The 17,357-nt window shown below is 34.0% G+C and overlaps 1 protein-coding gene across 1 annotated transcript; it reads left to right on the top strand.

The window, feature by feature from the left end:
- The first annotated feature begins 3,908 nt into the window (after window positions 1-3,908).
- Window positions 3,909-16,831, top strand: LOC127872354 (latrophilin receptor-like protein A). The gene is made up of 4 exons (XM_052415685.1): window positions 3,909-4,046; window positions 12,003-12,055; window positions 12,461-13,286; window positions 16,781-16,831. Exons 1-4 carry the CDS (start codon window positions 3,909-3,911, stop codon window positions 16,829-16,831), a joined length of 1,068 nt encoding a protein of 355 aa, XP_052271645.1.
- The last annotated feature ends 526 nt before the right edge of the window (window positions 16,832-17,357 follow it).

The raw sequence follows: 17,357 nt of genomic DNA, 5'->3' as shown, positions 1-17,357 counted from the left end.
GGTCAATATTCTAGTAATTTCACATGTTTTCAGTAATTCGAAACTAAGTTACCTGAATTTTAGTCAACAACAACAACATGCTCAGTGAGATGTAAACAAATGTACTTCCTGCTTAAAGCAGCCGGAATTTGATAGATTTCAACGATGGGTTTAAATAAGTTAGCAGTGCAAAAAAGTTCAATTGTAATGACCCATTTTGTCTGGCTCAGTTTGAAAGCATTTGCTGTGATAGTGCAAAGCATGTTGTCCACTGTGTGCGTATTCTTACCCGGAAAGATAAATGTGATTGCCGGGTTTATCTGAAAATGGGGTTTTTACGGGCAAGTTCCGAGACCTCCGAAAAGGTCTATTTTACCCCAGATACCAGTTTAAAGTGCTTTATTTGCAAGCTGTTGATGAGCTGCACTGAATATTGTCTGAATCTATTTTCAGGTTGGGACTGAAGGCCTTGTTTTGAGGGTGTTTTGCAGACCAGTGCTTGTCGGCCTGGTGATTTTCAAGAAAAACTGTAGACTGCCCCCTTAAGGTAAATATCCCAAATTTCACACCCAACGCCCCATAGTCAAAGGTGACATTTTTGATAAAATAGAGTCATCAACACCTGAAAACAGCTTTACCGAAAACAGATGGTGATGTGCTGTAAAACGACAGCCATCCTTTTAGCCTATTAATGTCTAAAAGGACAGATGGTCGCTTAAAGTAGGTAAAAATTAATGCAGACAAATACCTTATTGTATTGTTCAGCCTGTTATGCGAAAATGAGTTAACACGTAATGTGTTTTGGAGTTACAATCCAGATTAAAAACAAACCATTAACATAACAAAAATTCTTTAATCATAGAAAAATCGTATTTGAATCACAGACAATATATCACATTTATTATGAAATGATTAGATTGATTGTATAATATCAAACAAACACATATACTTGTACGAGATCGTAATTGAGAAACAAGCCTTCAGATACATTGTCATCTGGCTTTAAATTGTATATCGTATGCATATTCGGCGTTTAGCTTCAGATACAAAATAAGCACAAAAATAATATCAGAAAATCGTATAGGAAAGCACCGGAACCATTAATTGAAAAATACAAATATAAGGGCGATATGAATTATTGGGGGCCACTATGGGATTAAATTCTTACCTTAAGCTACCGTAAACAGTTTAGACTCTGATGAGAAACGGCGTTAAATCAGCGTCTTCACTGTTTGAAGAGAATTAAGCATACTACTGTAGCTGCTGAATATATGAAAAAGTATAATGTCCTGATAGTTTGATATTATGGAAGCTCAAAAGCGTATCTGGGATTATGTTTTTGCCATGTTATAATGTTGGCATTCCACAGCGGCGCTCATATATACACATCACACGACATTTTACAAACGCAAAACTAATTAAGTTATAGTAAATCCTGTATTAAGTGAAAATCACGTCAGCGAATGTGGTGGTCACTATCAGATGTCACAAAATGCAGATTGAAAGCAGTGCATACATTCAGTCATTACTTTCAACGTTTATTTAGCGCCCAACAGTCTGACATTCCCCGAATTGTCTTCTGGTCGCTATATACAAGGTTTACTGTGTTCTAAAAGGTAGTTTTCATAGTTTCTCTCTGATGATAATTGCGCAGATATTAAAAATATTCATGTATGTTTTGTTGCATTTATTGGGACATACAGGAAAGTGCATCATCACACTGCCAATAATACCCGATGGATATTATAATGGCAATGTGATCAGGCAATTGTCTTTATTTTACAATAAATACATAAACACATACACTAATCACTTATAATTGCTTCACAATTAGAGAAAATGCGATATTAAGAATGACTAAAGAATTTATTTTCATTGTGATATGAAGGAACCACGTTTCTGGTCATTTGCTCTGTTTAACCAATTACATTTGTTGATTTGGCAGTTGAATGGTGTGACTGCAGTTATAGCAGCTTAATATTCATGATAAGGATGCATCTACCAAGTACAGGACTGTGTCTCACAGCACGAGGTAGATTTATCCGTAAAATACTGTACGAGTCAGTTATGTTATTATCCTACCGCTAAAGCTTGCTAGTGACGTCACAGTTTGTTGACCTTATCATATCGAATTGATTGGCTGAAATCTGCACTTGAGGATTTCAGCCAATCAATTTGATATAATAAGGTCAACAAACTGTGACGTCACTAGCAAGCTTTAGCGGTAGTACAATACAGTACTTCGAACATTGTACATTTCTAGACATGTCGTCCGCAACACTGTGTATTGTTGACAACTAAGAAGTGTTGTATTGTGTAAATAACAAATAAAGTTTTAAAGCAACTTTATATGTGTAATCTTGTTGGATTGAAAATGTTTTCATTTTATCTGAAAGTGTAACCCTTTTATTCAAGTATTTTTACGTCGTAGACTGCTCAATAAAAATCGTATTGTTGGACAGACGGACTAACGCCGGACAAAAATCTGTCCCAATACTTCCCCTGAACTTTTAGCTCTGGTGAGCTCAAATAATAATACAATGCAAATTTATGGCCGCGACAAAGTCTGTTACAGACAGACAGAAAAACAAAAAATGAGCAAAAAATATATAAATCATGCAAATACTATTTCCGTGATTGAAAATGATTCGGACAACTCCTGACTTATGTATGCCTAGGCCTTTTAGAGTGTTCTTTAATGAACACTATATTTATTTCTTATCGTGGGACTTGCTGTGCCGTGAAAGACTAGCTCCTCTTTGACATGCTGATATTATTATCAATCTGTGGGAGGTGTCAGATTGTAGAATACATGCAAAATTACTTCAACACTATTTCTATTTTGAATTGAAATGCACATGCGTTTCGTGTTAAACCTGTGCTCTGCCAGAAAAGCGAGCGAACGGCATATTTTGAATTGAAATGCACATGAGTTTCGTAATAAACCTTTGTTCTGCCAGAAAAGCGATCGAACGGCATTCTAAATGAACAACGTCACGAAATCCTTGTTAAGACAATTACATTATGATAAATTGATTTGAAAAATGAGAGCGTACTAGCTAAACTGACTTTTTCATTTGTTTTTTTTTTCAAATTGTTTCCTCAAAAAGTATTGATGTAAGAGTGAAAACATTGTACAGATATATATATCAAATAGCACGTTAACCTGTGCACCTTAATAATAATTCGACAAAAATTGAATTTGGGGCTATCCGTGCCCTACGGACTGTGTCCGAGATCTAGTTTACTTCACTCTAAAGTGTCCTGTTCACCCCGCGTATATTCGGAAGTAAGATTAAGATAAATGTCACTTCACAAGATCACACACTATTTTATAAATATTTATTTAAGGATTATTTCCGGAATGTATCACAACTATTAAAATCATCAGGATTTGAACTGATTTACAACTGCGTATTAAACCATGTGCTTGTCACTTTCTTGCAATCTGAACTAAAATTACATTAAAATAACTGCTGAGATTGATTAACAAGATATATTTAATCTCGAAACTAAGCACTTCCAACTGCAAAATTAGTTATTATATAGAATAAATATATACTTCAGCAGAAAAAAAGCATTATTATAGTATTACCCAGGGCACACGACACATCTATGAAAGGGACCGTTTGACGTTTTGATTGACCAAATTGAGAAAAAAATATTTTAGATGTGCAACTTTACGTTATAGTTATTTTTTGCAAAGAATCAGAAATACTGAACATTACCATGCTCTAAATTATCCATTATATGTATATACATGTATATATGATGTGAGACAATATGCATACAAGGAAACAAGGCGCTTATGTAATATACCAGACATGTTGATTTTAAGGCGATATGTACGATATCGACTCATAGTTAATAAAAGAAATGTGGGTGATTTACATACCTTCATGTAATCGGACCGCTTTTTCCTTGACATCATGACAAAGCAGAGCGGAACTTGCTTCATACAGTCACCAGCTCTGATGAAGGCGTGGACAGATAACATCTGTTTGAACGGTGCCCGGACCACTTTGAATGTACCATCCAAGTACCATGTCTTCGCACGGGACAGTAGGGTCAGTTGATCATCGGTTGCGAACAGAATGGGCCGTCACACCTTTACCGATATCGTCTCCCTGTAGAAGTTTTCGCCAAGTGTTCTTTGTAGGTATTCTTCATCGATCTATTAAAATGTAATAAATAGTATAATAATACATTTCTATAATATTTTCAAATCATATTAGTAGTATATATAACTAAACAATGCTTCAAATACAAACAAAGTAGTGCACAACGTTGACACTCGATACTTCTACCGCGCAATAACTAATTTAACTTTGCTTTTACGTTTTAGAAGTACTTATCAGTGTTTCCACACTTAATGTGATGTTACCTTGAACAATTGTCACATGTCACCGCTCTGGAGTTTTGGTAAACCCGTCGTAGACAAAACAAACAAGGAGACGCAGGCATGGTGTTAGTCGACCTAGTCAATTTAAAATTATGGTATACTATAATCATCTATACATCAACACGATACAAATACAAACAGATACAATTTGGGTCTCCGCCTTCGAACGGTAAATGCAAAGGATCTTAGAAAGAAAATAAAATGCACGTATAACATATATTTAATGATCGGTCAATACAGAGTTAATATTGTATACGTGGTTCTTGTATAATATAATAAGCCCCATCCTACGCTCTCTAACTCTTAATCGATGTTTATTATAAAAAAACACATATACAGATAATTATGCGTCCTGTTTTTGAAAATCAGATATAAAAACTTTCACAAGTGTTTTGTTTTTAGTTTAGTAAATATGTTCTTGTTTTTAAGTATCAAACAATCAAACTCGAGGTCAAACACAGATATCGATCATCAATTCGAATCCTTTTTGCTACTACAAATGCTGCATGACATTGTTCACAATTAGGATGCGCATTTATTTTGTAACATCAGTACAACAATATCCTAACCACTTCAGTTCCTCGTGTTCTATACACATTTGTTGTACTTAGGTTACATTTTTCTATCTTTGATTTTATTTAAAAAACAAAACAATTATGATTAAGTTTATTGTGTGCGTAAATCCGGACAAACAATCGTGTTTAAGAGATCCGTAATGTTGGTATGAAAAGAAGGGCATGGACCATGCTTGTTGCATCGCCCACTATGCTGTTAATTCCGGTAAAGTTGAAATGACGCTTTTTTAATATTATTTGCAAGGTTAAATATATCCCCTAAAGTTTTCTGTCCAATTATCTTAATCTAAACCTTAAAACATAATGAACTTGGCAAGGAAAACGTCCTTATTTAGTTGTTTTTTTATTTTGCTTTTTTTTAGATGTAACCAGGCACGCTGGGCACTATTTGCATACTGTATACATATTCTTTTATTGCATTGATTTACCTTTATGCATAACGAACTCCAATGTCATTCGTACGAGCGCTGCAAAATTATATCGCGCTTACTAGTATTGCTAAATGTTATCACTCTTACTAGAATTGTAAAAATATATATCGCGCTTACTAATATTGCAAAATTATATCGTGTTTACTTGCTCTGCAAAATTAGATCGCACTTACTGGCGCAGCAAAATTATATTACGCTTACTTGGTCAGCAAAATTATAAAACGCTTACAAATATTGTAAAATTATATTGCGCTTACAAGCGCTGCAAAATAAAATCGCTCTTTTAAGCGATGCACAATTGTATTGCTTTCACTAGCACTGCAAAATTATATTGCGCTTACTAGCATTGCAAAATCGCTCTTACTAGGATCTGCAAAATGATATCGCATTTGCTAGCACTGCAAAATTATATTTAAGTTACTTTAATCAGCTCTGCAAAAATGTTTTCTCTAGCAAGCTCTGCAAAACTTTATCGCGCTTACTGGTGCAGCGAAATTATGTCGGGCATAGTAGCGCTGCAAAATGATATCGCTTTCACTAGCTCTGCACAATTGTATTGCTCATACTAGCTCTGCACAATTATAACGCGCTTACAAGCTTTGCAAATTTACATCACGCTTACTAGCTCTAACAAATCATATCGCTGTTACTAGCTCTGTAAAATTATATTGCTCTTACTAGCTCTGCAAAATTATATGGCGCTTACTAGCGCTGCAAAGTTAAATCACGCTAGATAGCGTTGCAAAATTATATTGCGTTTACAAGCGCTGCACTAGCGTATCGCTCTTACTAGCTCTGCAAAATTATATCGCGCTTACTAGTGCTGCACTATTGTATCGCTCTTTTTAGCGCTGCAAAATTATATTGCTTTAACTAACGCTGCCAAATTGAATGTCTCTTACCAGCTGTGCAAAATTTAAACACGCTTATTAGCTTTGCAATATTACATCGTCCTTTCTAGCCTGACAAACTATATCTCTATTCCTAGCTTTACATAATTATATTGCACTTTCTAGCGCTGCAAAATTATAATGCGCTTGCTAGCTCTGCAAAATTATATATCGCTTTCACTAGCTCTGCAAAATTGTATCGCTTTTATTAGCTCTGCAAAATTATAACGCGCTTACTTGCTCTGTAAAATTATATCGCTCTTACTAGCTCTGCAAAATTATATGGCTCTTACTAGCTCTGCAAAATAATAACGCGCTTACTAGCTCTGAAAATTTATATCGCGCTTTCACGTGCGCTGCAAACTAGTTACTAGTGTTTCAATATTTTATCGCGCTTATTAGCGCTGCAAAATTATATTGCTTTAACTAGCGCTGCAAAATTGTATCGCTATTAATAGCTGTGCAAAATTATAACCACCCTCACAATATAAATGAGACTCACGCCCTACGTCTTGAGTGTCGATGTTCAAAATGGCCGATTTCCGCGTAAGACTGTAGCTCACAACAAATAAGTACAACAAAAATGTCCCCCAGGGCTTCCGTATCATCGTTCAAGATTTAAACGTAGGTACTTAAACAATATTGACAACAGAATTCGTGTTTGCATAAATTTAGTTTGAAGTAAACACACTAGGAAGTAAGAAGTGTCGCACTGCAATCATATTTAGTGACTGAAAAAATATAATAGCATTGTGATAGTACCACTTTTATATGACATAATAAGTATTTTTTTAATGGATATATTTATCGGAAAACTTTATAAATAAACGCGCTGACGCGATGGATAACGTTGAATTCCTCTAACGAACAGAAGGTAGCATGGTTTGGATTTGTGAAATCAATAGTTCACAATTGTGAAAAGTACCACCGATATACATTTGTATGAGCACAAAACGAAAAATAGAAGAATAAAAAATACCAAAAAAAACTATGAGTTACATAATTTATCTAACAGTCCTTAATTTCTACGGCCAACTCGTGATGTCTTTGCAGGAGGCGTTCAACGCGACAGAAATCGCAAGTTTGGCGATTATTCAATTACAAATGTGCGATAACTACACTCCTTGCGGAGGATCGATACATGGATCATCTAGTTGGAAGAATCAGACCTTTGTCAGCGATTCGATTTTTGCACGAAAAGAGTGCTGCGAAAAGTGCTCATGTGATGTAACTTCTTGTGCAGTTAAGGGAACATGTTGCCCCGATATTTTGGACAAAGTTAACATGGCTGGTAAGTACTGTAGTTTAATATGGATAAGTTATTTATGTTTGAATTTGAATATTTCTTAAGGTTCATGGGGGGGATAAAATTCATTAAAAATTCGCTTTGGTTTTTCTTCATTCAATGTGGTACAATATGGTCAAACTATATATCATTTTAAAGCTAAAGACGGATAGAAAAACATAAACACATTTTTGACATTCAATATTTCTGTGCTTTATTCATATTTTGGTTTAAAACCAATACATTTTTACACTAATTTACAAAATCTCAATCTAAAGTTAGGAAGGATATGCGCTACCTTAAGTTGAATAAATACAAAGCTATATACATATACAAGGTCAAGTTAGCAACATTTCACAGAAAATTATTGTCATAAAACAACAAATGAGTTTTTATTCAACTGCCTATTTTGGATAAATGTCATAAACAAAGTTCTAAAAATAACTAAAACGTAACTACTTTTTAAAAATCCAGGTATGGTGGATAGTAAGAGTCACAATTCTTTTTTCAAAGGCTTAACAATTTTGATATTTACCTCTTAACCAAATTGCAAATTTAAACCATCTAAAATTGAAATAGATTGCAGACGACATATAAAATTGTAAAGAATTATAAAGAAATTGGCAAACCGATTGATTTTATATTTCAAATATTTTCCAGCTGAAAATTGTCCCCCACACGTCTTTTTTAGTTTATTTGTATTGTTTTTTCTGGAGCCGAAGTGCATCTCACAGAATATCCATCTAACTTCCGTTGTTTTCACTTTCGTTATTAAAAACTTTGTTTAAAAGAATTATTTCTCCTTTTAGATTGTTAAAGCGATGTGTTATTATATATTATCAATAGAATAGTATACCGTGATGAATTTAACGGAGTTACGTATCGATCTTTCTGTCAGTCTGTAAGCGTACTATTTTATGCGCAATAATATAAGTATGGTGATTCGACAACAATTGTAAACATTGGTGAAATGCTTCTTACATAGTTATTCTTTTGAGTGTTTATGAGGTCTGATCGTGCAGTTTGCAAACATCAACGGAAAGATTACAATCCAATGCATTGATCATCGTCAACCGTTTGGAATGTCAATTAGGCGATGAGTTAGTTTTTAGCATGTTTCTTTCTATGTTATGAATTTACAAATGGCTGCCCCCATGGTGATGAAATGAGATGTGTTCGAGTTTTGATATTTCTAGATATGCAAACTTTTTTTACTATTTAAGCGTAACTTGCCCTCGTCAATGTCGATATTATTCACTAGTTATATAATTTTCCGCCGAAATACGTGGAATAAACATGATTCAGATTTTTGAAAATAATGTATATTTTAGTGTTAAAATCGCTTTGTATTTTGATTGATTTTGTGGATGGTATGATACGTTGATGTACAAAATTGGTAGCAGTTTGAAGGAAAAACATCCTTTAAAGCATATATGTATACATTTTCAATGTGGCACTCTTCCTTTAGTCAAATTTGAGTTCAATGCTTGGGGTCCCACATTTTTCAAAATGAAGCCTCTACATGAACCTTAAATTTTGATAACAGATATATTGTCACGTTTTGGTTAATTGAAAAAATAAAAACAATTGTTTCTGATTTCCAAAATGTGTTTCTAGTTATGATATTTGTTCGGAAACAGTTACCCATGCTGTAAAATATCCATTATAGGCATCTTTTGACGATTTAAAGACCTGACAATTATAAAACATTGCAACGCGAAACGATTGAATAATTTGGAGAGTTTTGTTGTTGTCGTTATATTTTGTGACACTACGATTCTTGCTTATATAAAGTATAAAATAAATCACTAATTGTAAGAGCACGGATGGCCGAGTGGGCTGAGCGTTAGACTTTTACTCCAAGGGTCAGTGGATCGAACCCAGTTGTGGGTTACGTTTTTTATTTCTTTAATTGTAGTTTTGTTTTTATACTTGTGCTTTTTGGATCCAATGTTAACAGTTATAAATATAAAGCATTTAATGAAAAACTTCAATACATGACAAAATCTGTGAAAAGGTCTCTTAAAAGGAAGATTTGTTTTAATTTACATTAAGAATCTAAAATAAGGTTGGAAAGCAAATATGGGTGTCATAACGTAAATGTGAACTTAAGGATAAATCGAATAAATAAATGCATAAAAAGTGGCTCTTTATAGTATTTAAGAGCCACTTTTTATGCATTTATTTATTCGATTTATCCTTAAGTTCACATTTACGTTATGACACCCATATTTGCTTTCCAAAGAAAATTTATTTGATGAACTCATTTAAATGTAGCCACACTTTGGCAGTTTTTGTTTACATATGTAACCTGAAACAAAGGTACATTTTCTCGCGTATTGATATTTTTAATTTAGACGTAAATCGCACATTCGAACAATTTTGATCGGTTGACATTTTCCTACGTAAAATTGGTACACGTTATAATCATTGTCGAACTGATAAGTGACATTTACAAATGCTATACCCGAACAATGAACATGTGGGTTATATTCCTTTTAGAATGTATTTAAATCGTCCACGCCGTACGCTAATGATGGGCTATAAGGAGAACATAAAAATGTTTGATAAAAAAATCAATGATGACCTTTAGCCGTCTTTCTGGATAGTTTGCCAGTTTGTCAAGTGCGTAATAATCATATGAATGCAAGCAAAAGTAAATTCAGTTCTTATGATAATCCATATTATGTTTTTTTTTATTTGAAACAATATTTATTTTACAATCAGTTTAAGATAACAATCACTTTAAACAGTATTCTGATCGAAACAGCGAGGTGACACACCTTTAACCGATAACAACAAATTTAATGCAAGCGACGAATAATAAATGGTTTCTTAGACATATTCCGGATTTGTTCTTCTTTTTGGTTGATTTGGTTCAAAGAATGACATTAAATATCAGCGTTACTCATACCTTTGCAATTTTCAAGCATATGTAATACTACCAAGTCATGTGCATAGTCCTTGTTCGTATATTTCAACTACTTGCAGTCATGAAATTATCTTGGTCCCTAAATATTTCAATCCTATTGAAAACATTTACACAAACAGTAATTAATTCATTTGTGATGATATTGTCTTCCATAGATATGAACTTCTTATCATGTGAGGCGACCCAGATGAGAAAAGGTTGGCCTGGGAGAGAAAACTTGTATATGCGCTAAAAATGCAATCCAGACTATGAGAAATCTAATCCGAGCTCCGAAGTGATTTCATGGTGCATAAACAGACCGGAAAACAAGTTGGAGTCAAATGTTCCGGTCTTTGACACACGCACCAATGTCACATACGCCAACAAATATTGTGCGCAATGTAATTTTGCGACTGACCAAGATGGAACGTTTTCATTCCAAGGTGGTGCTTTAGTATTATGGGATTCTATCTTACAATGCGAACATGCCCACGAAGGAATTGCAATTTTCGAAGCATATGATCAGGACAGTGTTATTAAAGCTATCTTGCAGTCGACATCTTGCAACGTGATATACAAACCCAAGCGTGGCATAATAGTGGACGAAACTGCGTGCCGTGTTCCGCAAATCGCCACATGCAACGTTACTGGCACTATCGTTAAATATGATCCACTGATAAAAAAAGGCATGCGATGGATTTACGTTTATTTTCGAGAATTATAAGAATTTTTTCTGTTTTCTGTGCAATACAAACACTTTATATCATCCGTTCTGCACTTCCTATTTCCAAAGAGTACACGTTTGGTCTCCCGAGTTTTCTACGTTGTTGACGTTCAACACAGAGCAAGACGAACCCACACCTAATGCGCTTCAGTCGACAGGTTGCTCGTCTGGACAAGTGTTCGACAAATACGAGGTTACTGATTAAATAAACTAATGCATACGTTAATAAACTAATCTGTACATGTTATGAAGTACGCCTTAGTGTGATGTTATACATACTACATGACAAGTACATTTTATTTTCATATTTTCATTATTTCAGAAAACCTGTCGGGATATATTCTGCCGATTCCCGAAACAGTTTAATGGCAGTTCATGTGCAAACGCGGTGGAAACAATTGGCGGCGTGTCCTACATAGCGTATCTTAAGTTTACATCCCAAACAGCATTGCATAACGATCGTATTGACCAATGGGTGATGTTGCTTCAAAACAAGATTAAAGAAATGCTTCACCACTGGGAACTCTATTGGGCAGTGTACAGTTTTACAATAATGTTTAACTTAAACGAAAACAAAACCGAGTCAACAACAACTGATATACCAACATTTCCACCTGATAAGCCTCATTTTCTATCCGATCAAACTTTACCTCCTCATTATGTACCTTCTTCTCCATCCGATGTTCCTCAATATCCAACCGATACTCCAATATTTGAACCTGGTGACCCCACATTTACACCTGGTGGTAGGGTAAAGTCAGAAACTATTGATTATTTCCTTGTGAGAATTAAAATGCATTTACAGGCTAGGAAGTCCCTAACAGAGTATAGCGTTACCTCCTTGGATAAGGTCCTTGAGTATGACGAAACAAGCGTCATTCTCAAATCGAATACTGCTAATGTTACATTTTATCTTGAATTCGTAGATTTCTACAGTTCAGATGCTTCAAATAGGTTCAACGTCATTATGTTTGATCCAGTTTCTAACAAACTCTTGAACAAAGCTGCTACTACATTTAATTGCCCGTTAAGCGAAAAGAATACCGACAATACAACTGATACTATACTCACTGCTAGATTTAAATGCCCACTAATAAGATTAAATGTAACGAAAATAAATCCCATCGGAAATAATTCATTTCGACTGAAAAACGGTGCAGCAATTGACAGCAAATACGTTAATTACGGACGAAACCAGAAAACTGACCATCTTCGAACGTTCGAAATATGTTGGAACATTTATCAAAACTCTTACAACGATAGCAATGATCGACTTACTGGGTACCCAAATCATAACCAGTCAGTAACTACAACAGGCATATTGAGTCTTGTATGCATGATAATATCTGTCATTTGTCTGTTGATTACATTGCTGACATATTGCTTGTTCCAAGAGCTACGCACACAACCTGGTATTAACAACATGGGGCTAGTGATCAGCCTGATAGTCGCGCAGGTTTTATTTCAGTTTGGCAAGGGACAACATCAATATGTACCTTCATGGACATGTGAGCTCATTGGAGTTCTTATTCATTTCTTCTGGCTTCTAGTAATCTTTTGGATGAACGTCTGTTGTTGGCATATGTTCTGCTTATTCAATCGCTTAAGCGTTCAGTCATCCAAACAAAGTCCTGTTTGGAAAACCTTCATATACACTATATACACCTTTGTTGGATCGCTGCTATGCGTAGCAATCAACATAATCGTGGTCGTCGTGGATACAGACAATGAGAAAGTAGGCTATGGAGACGGAACTTGTTATATTTCTAGGCCGGAAATGGTGGGATATACGTTCGCGTTACCAGTTTTTATTATACTTGTAGCGAACATTGCCATGTTTTGCGTAGTGATTTTGAAGGTTAAAAGGACTACTTCCCATGTAATTACTTCAGCCAAATCAAATGTCAATTACGTAACAATATTTGCAAAGCTTGCTACGCTGGTCGGTCTATCATGGATTTTCGGATTCATCTACACATATACGGGAAAGGAAGTCTTTGAATATTTGTTTATCATATTATCAAATGGACAAGGCGTGTTTATATTCGTGGCTTTTATTTGCAGAAAACGTGTATATCACTTATACAAAGTAAAATTCTATGTCCGGACTTTGGAAAATAAACGAACACACCTTTCGTCAAATGCGATTACCCCGACGACCAGCATTTAAATGAAACTGTACTTAGTATTAACGCACTTTATTAGAATCGCAACTCTTTATTCTAAAAGATGTGTGTTTACAATAATAATAACAAGTATGATAATGAGGTAGGTAAAAAAATTTTAAATCAATTTTCAACAACATCTGATTTATTTCTCTCTGTAAAAAGGATATGTAAAGACATGCCAAAAGCCTCCATTACACTATTTAACATGCTTTTCTGAGCTAACTTTTTACAAATTAATGTTGCAAATTCGACCAAATAAAGCAAAAGTTATACAAATATAAACAGTACATTTAATAACTATTACTGTATCTATTTTATTCCATGATCGAAACGAAAAGAACCTGGAATATCGAAACAGAGTTTAAGGTTTACACAAAAATGTTCCGTCGTTTAAATCAAATAAACTGTTTACGCCTTATTTGTCGGTCGTAAAATTTTTCAGTCGGTCATACCTATATTTATAGAGTTTTACCCGTTTTATACTGCATTTACAGCTGATGAACAGTGTGGCTTTTCAGTCCTAGCTACACATTTATATCGGTCTTTGAAGCTGAAAAGACGTGTGTAAAAGTGACTCAGTTGAGTGTTATAATATCACTCCGTTTTATACAAAAAACATGTTTATTATATCATCACTTTTATTCGTATAACACCATGCTTGTTATATTATTACTTCAATTTGTATAATTCAATGTTTTTTATAGCATCACTTTTATTTACACAATGCTATGCTTTGTATGGTATCAATTGTATTTGTATATTATCATGTTTATTATAATATCACTTTCATTTGTATAATGCAAGTTTTGTTATATCATTTCTTCTATTTGTCCAATGCCATTTTTGTTAAATTATCACATCTTTTTATAAGCAGCAATGTTTGTTTTATTATCACTCTATTTATATTATTGTACTTCTAAAGTATGTGCCGGTGATCTACTATTACTAGGATAAATGGTGTATTTTACTATATTGTATTTACCAATATTTATTTAATTACTTGCAAAACTATATATTATATTATTATTATTATTATTATATAAAAGTTGTTTTTTTTATTAAGGCAAAGGAGAATAAATAATTTAAGACACGGATGCAGGTAGCAAATTCGCCACTGTATTTTACAAAACATAGACAGAGAGCGAATGCATAATGATGAGATGTAAAAAAAACAAACGACAATTTCAAACTGTGTTAACTGCAGATTAACATGTGTGATCAATTGAAATTACATTGTATTCATTTTTTTAAACGTCATACATTTGTTTATCGGATCATGATACTTATTTTATTCATAAGAACAAATTTGTAAGAAGGGGATACTGGAGTCACAATGTTTGTTGGTATAATGGCTGACTAGTCCTTTGGTAGGATGGATGGACGGTTGTATGGTTGGTTTGGTTGATTTGTTGTTAAGTTGGTTAGTTGGTTGGTTGCTATGTCAGCATGTCTCGAACTTCATTTTTTTTAAATTGTTTATCAATTGCGAATAAAATCCCCACGACTTGTATTAAAAGGATTAGAAGAGTTTTACTTATTTATTTCTATATATAATCGAAATATCAACTTATCCTTAAAAAAGCCAGAGACTTGCAATTTCGGGCTCGTTTTATATGGAATGACGCTTCAACTTTATTATTTATTGACTGTATTTTATTGTACAGGATAATATGTGATTACTAGTATCATTTACGTAACATTTGTTCCAATTTTAAAAGCTGTATCTTTTTCAGATAAACAATAATCTAACATAGTGACTCTGGCAGAAAATTCTATCATTATTAAAGCAGCAGTTTGCTTTCATAGTTATAAATCAATATTTGTAAGAGATCGTAAAAGTATCAATAACCTAATGATTTGATTGTTTTATGCGATTTAGATGCGATGTCTCGGTCCCCATTAAATGCGAGCACTACAAACGCAAGTCATGCCCCCCGCCCCCACAACACAGTTGTATGGTGAGATGGGATGGATTCTCCCATTTTTCCGACAATGGAAAGTAATTGCAAATTCTTGGGTGAGAATAACATGCTCCAACACATCTAGGCTTAACAAACGAATAGCACTCTGGGCAGCAGGTAAACCTGATAGACTTATAAAACTGGTATTTCAAGGTTCGTAAACAGCTGAAGATAACAATTTAGATTGCTATTGTAATATAGATGTACCTATTTCAAAGTTATTACTTGTTAAAAATGTAGAACAAAGTATGTTTAATAAGTATAAGATTGTTTGGTTTTTAAATTTATTAATTCTGTAACTGGGCCCTCACAAAGAGGAGGTAACAAACTCCGAACTTATTGTATATTTAAAAGAGATTTTAATGTTGAACACCATTATAATGCCCTTAAAACATCGTTCAGCATTTTGTAAATTTAAATGCGGAGTTGCTCCTATAAGAATTGAGACTGGTAGATATGAAGGACTACCAATAGATCAACGTTTATGCCCTTTTTGTAATGTTCTAGAAGATGAAAAGCATGTCGTATTAAAAAGTTCATTATACGATGATATAAGATCTGATTTGATTGATAAGGCAATTTCTTTGGTGCCTGAGTTTCAAGGTTTGCATTCTGTTGATAAAATGTCAACTGTATTCACTAATTTGTCACTAATAAGAAGTTGTGCCAAAACCTGCTATTTGATTGTACAAATAAGAAATTTTTATATATGTAAACAAGATCTTAATTGTTTTTATTTTATTGCGAGTTATGGCATGGTAAAGTGCCATTACTTAACATTTTAATTTTACTATAATTCAATAGACACATGTAAATAAGACCTAAAGTTTTAATATAGGGGAGAACGATGACATGGCATAGTCCACATCTATATAAACATACATATATACATATGTTTTATACATGTATTATGATGTAGTTTGTGCAAGTTGTGTCAAGCAGTAAACAGCTCTCTGTGTTGGTGGGTCTGGCTTTTTAAGCGCTTGTGCTGGGGCTGTTTAATGGATGACATAACTTTTATAATACTATCATCTCTTTTAGCTCTGAGCAGTAATACATGTGTTTTGTGATACTTTTGTAAATAAGGCCCAAAGTTGTAATATTGTGGAGAACAATGACAAGGCATAGTCCACACCTATATTTGGTTTGCTGTAACTTCACTCAGATTTCAAATAACAATGATTAGAGTTCCTTTTTAACTTGTCTATTTTGGTAAACGGTGTTTTGGATCCTATGTACGTCTGAGTGCCATATCTGGTATATGATTTGCTTGATTTAACCTGCCGGTTCTTACGGCCATGTTGTTTGATCAAACTCTCTATCTATGTGAGGATTGTTGGATTGTCTCAAGCCATCGTTCTCCACACAAAAGAAACTGAAGTAATACTCTTAGCAATATGTGTAAATATTTCATGCCTGTGTTTTATACATATAATATGATATATTTTGTGCAGGTTGTGTCAAACAGTAAACAGCTCTCTGTGTTTGTGTGTCTGGCTCTCTGAGCGCTTGTGTCGGGACTGCTTAATGGATGGCATAATTTGTACAATACCACCATCTCTTATAGCTCAGAATGCTGAGCGGTAATACATGTGTTTTACGATACTACTAAAATGCTCTGTTATGTGTAATATTGTGTTGATGAGATGTAAATAATCTATTAAACCTAAACCAGTTCCACCAAGTTGTGCTTTATATGCCCACAGTGCAACATCACCATGCAATACACATCTCTGTATGGAGAAATAAATTGGCTTATACAGGATGTTTGTAAACAACGTGCCCAAAAGAAAAACATGCTTGAACGCATTAATTGCTGCTAGCGCCATCCTCTATCTGATAATAAGGGAATTTAATTTTGAATGTTTAGATGGTGTGTTTTTTTACAATTGAAAGGTATATTTAATGGGCTTAAATCTTACTTAAATGGTTATTATACGTATTAAATTTTATGTTGCAGGGCAATTAGACAAACACATTTGACCTGTTGTCACGTTCCTCTACGCCAAAGTCGTCCATTTAGATAATGGT

The sequence above is a fragment of the Dreissena polymorpha genome, chromosome 3 (genome assembly GCF_020536995.1).
Source record: "Dreissena polymorpha isolate Duluth1 chromosome 3, UMN_Dpol_1.0, whole genome shotgun sequence".
Taxonomy (NCBI): Eukaryota; Metazoa; Mollusca; class Bivalvia; order Myida; family Dreissenidae; genus Dreissena; species Dreissena polymorpha.
Note: the sequence above shows the minus strand (reverse complement) of the source record. Positions and strands in the feature narration are given on the sequence as shown.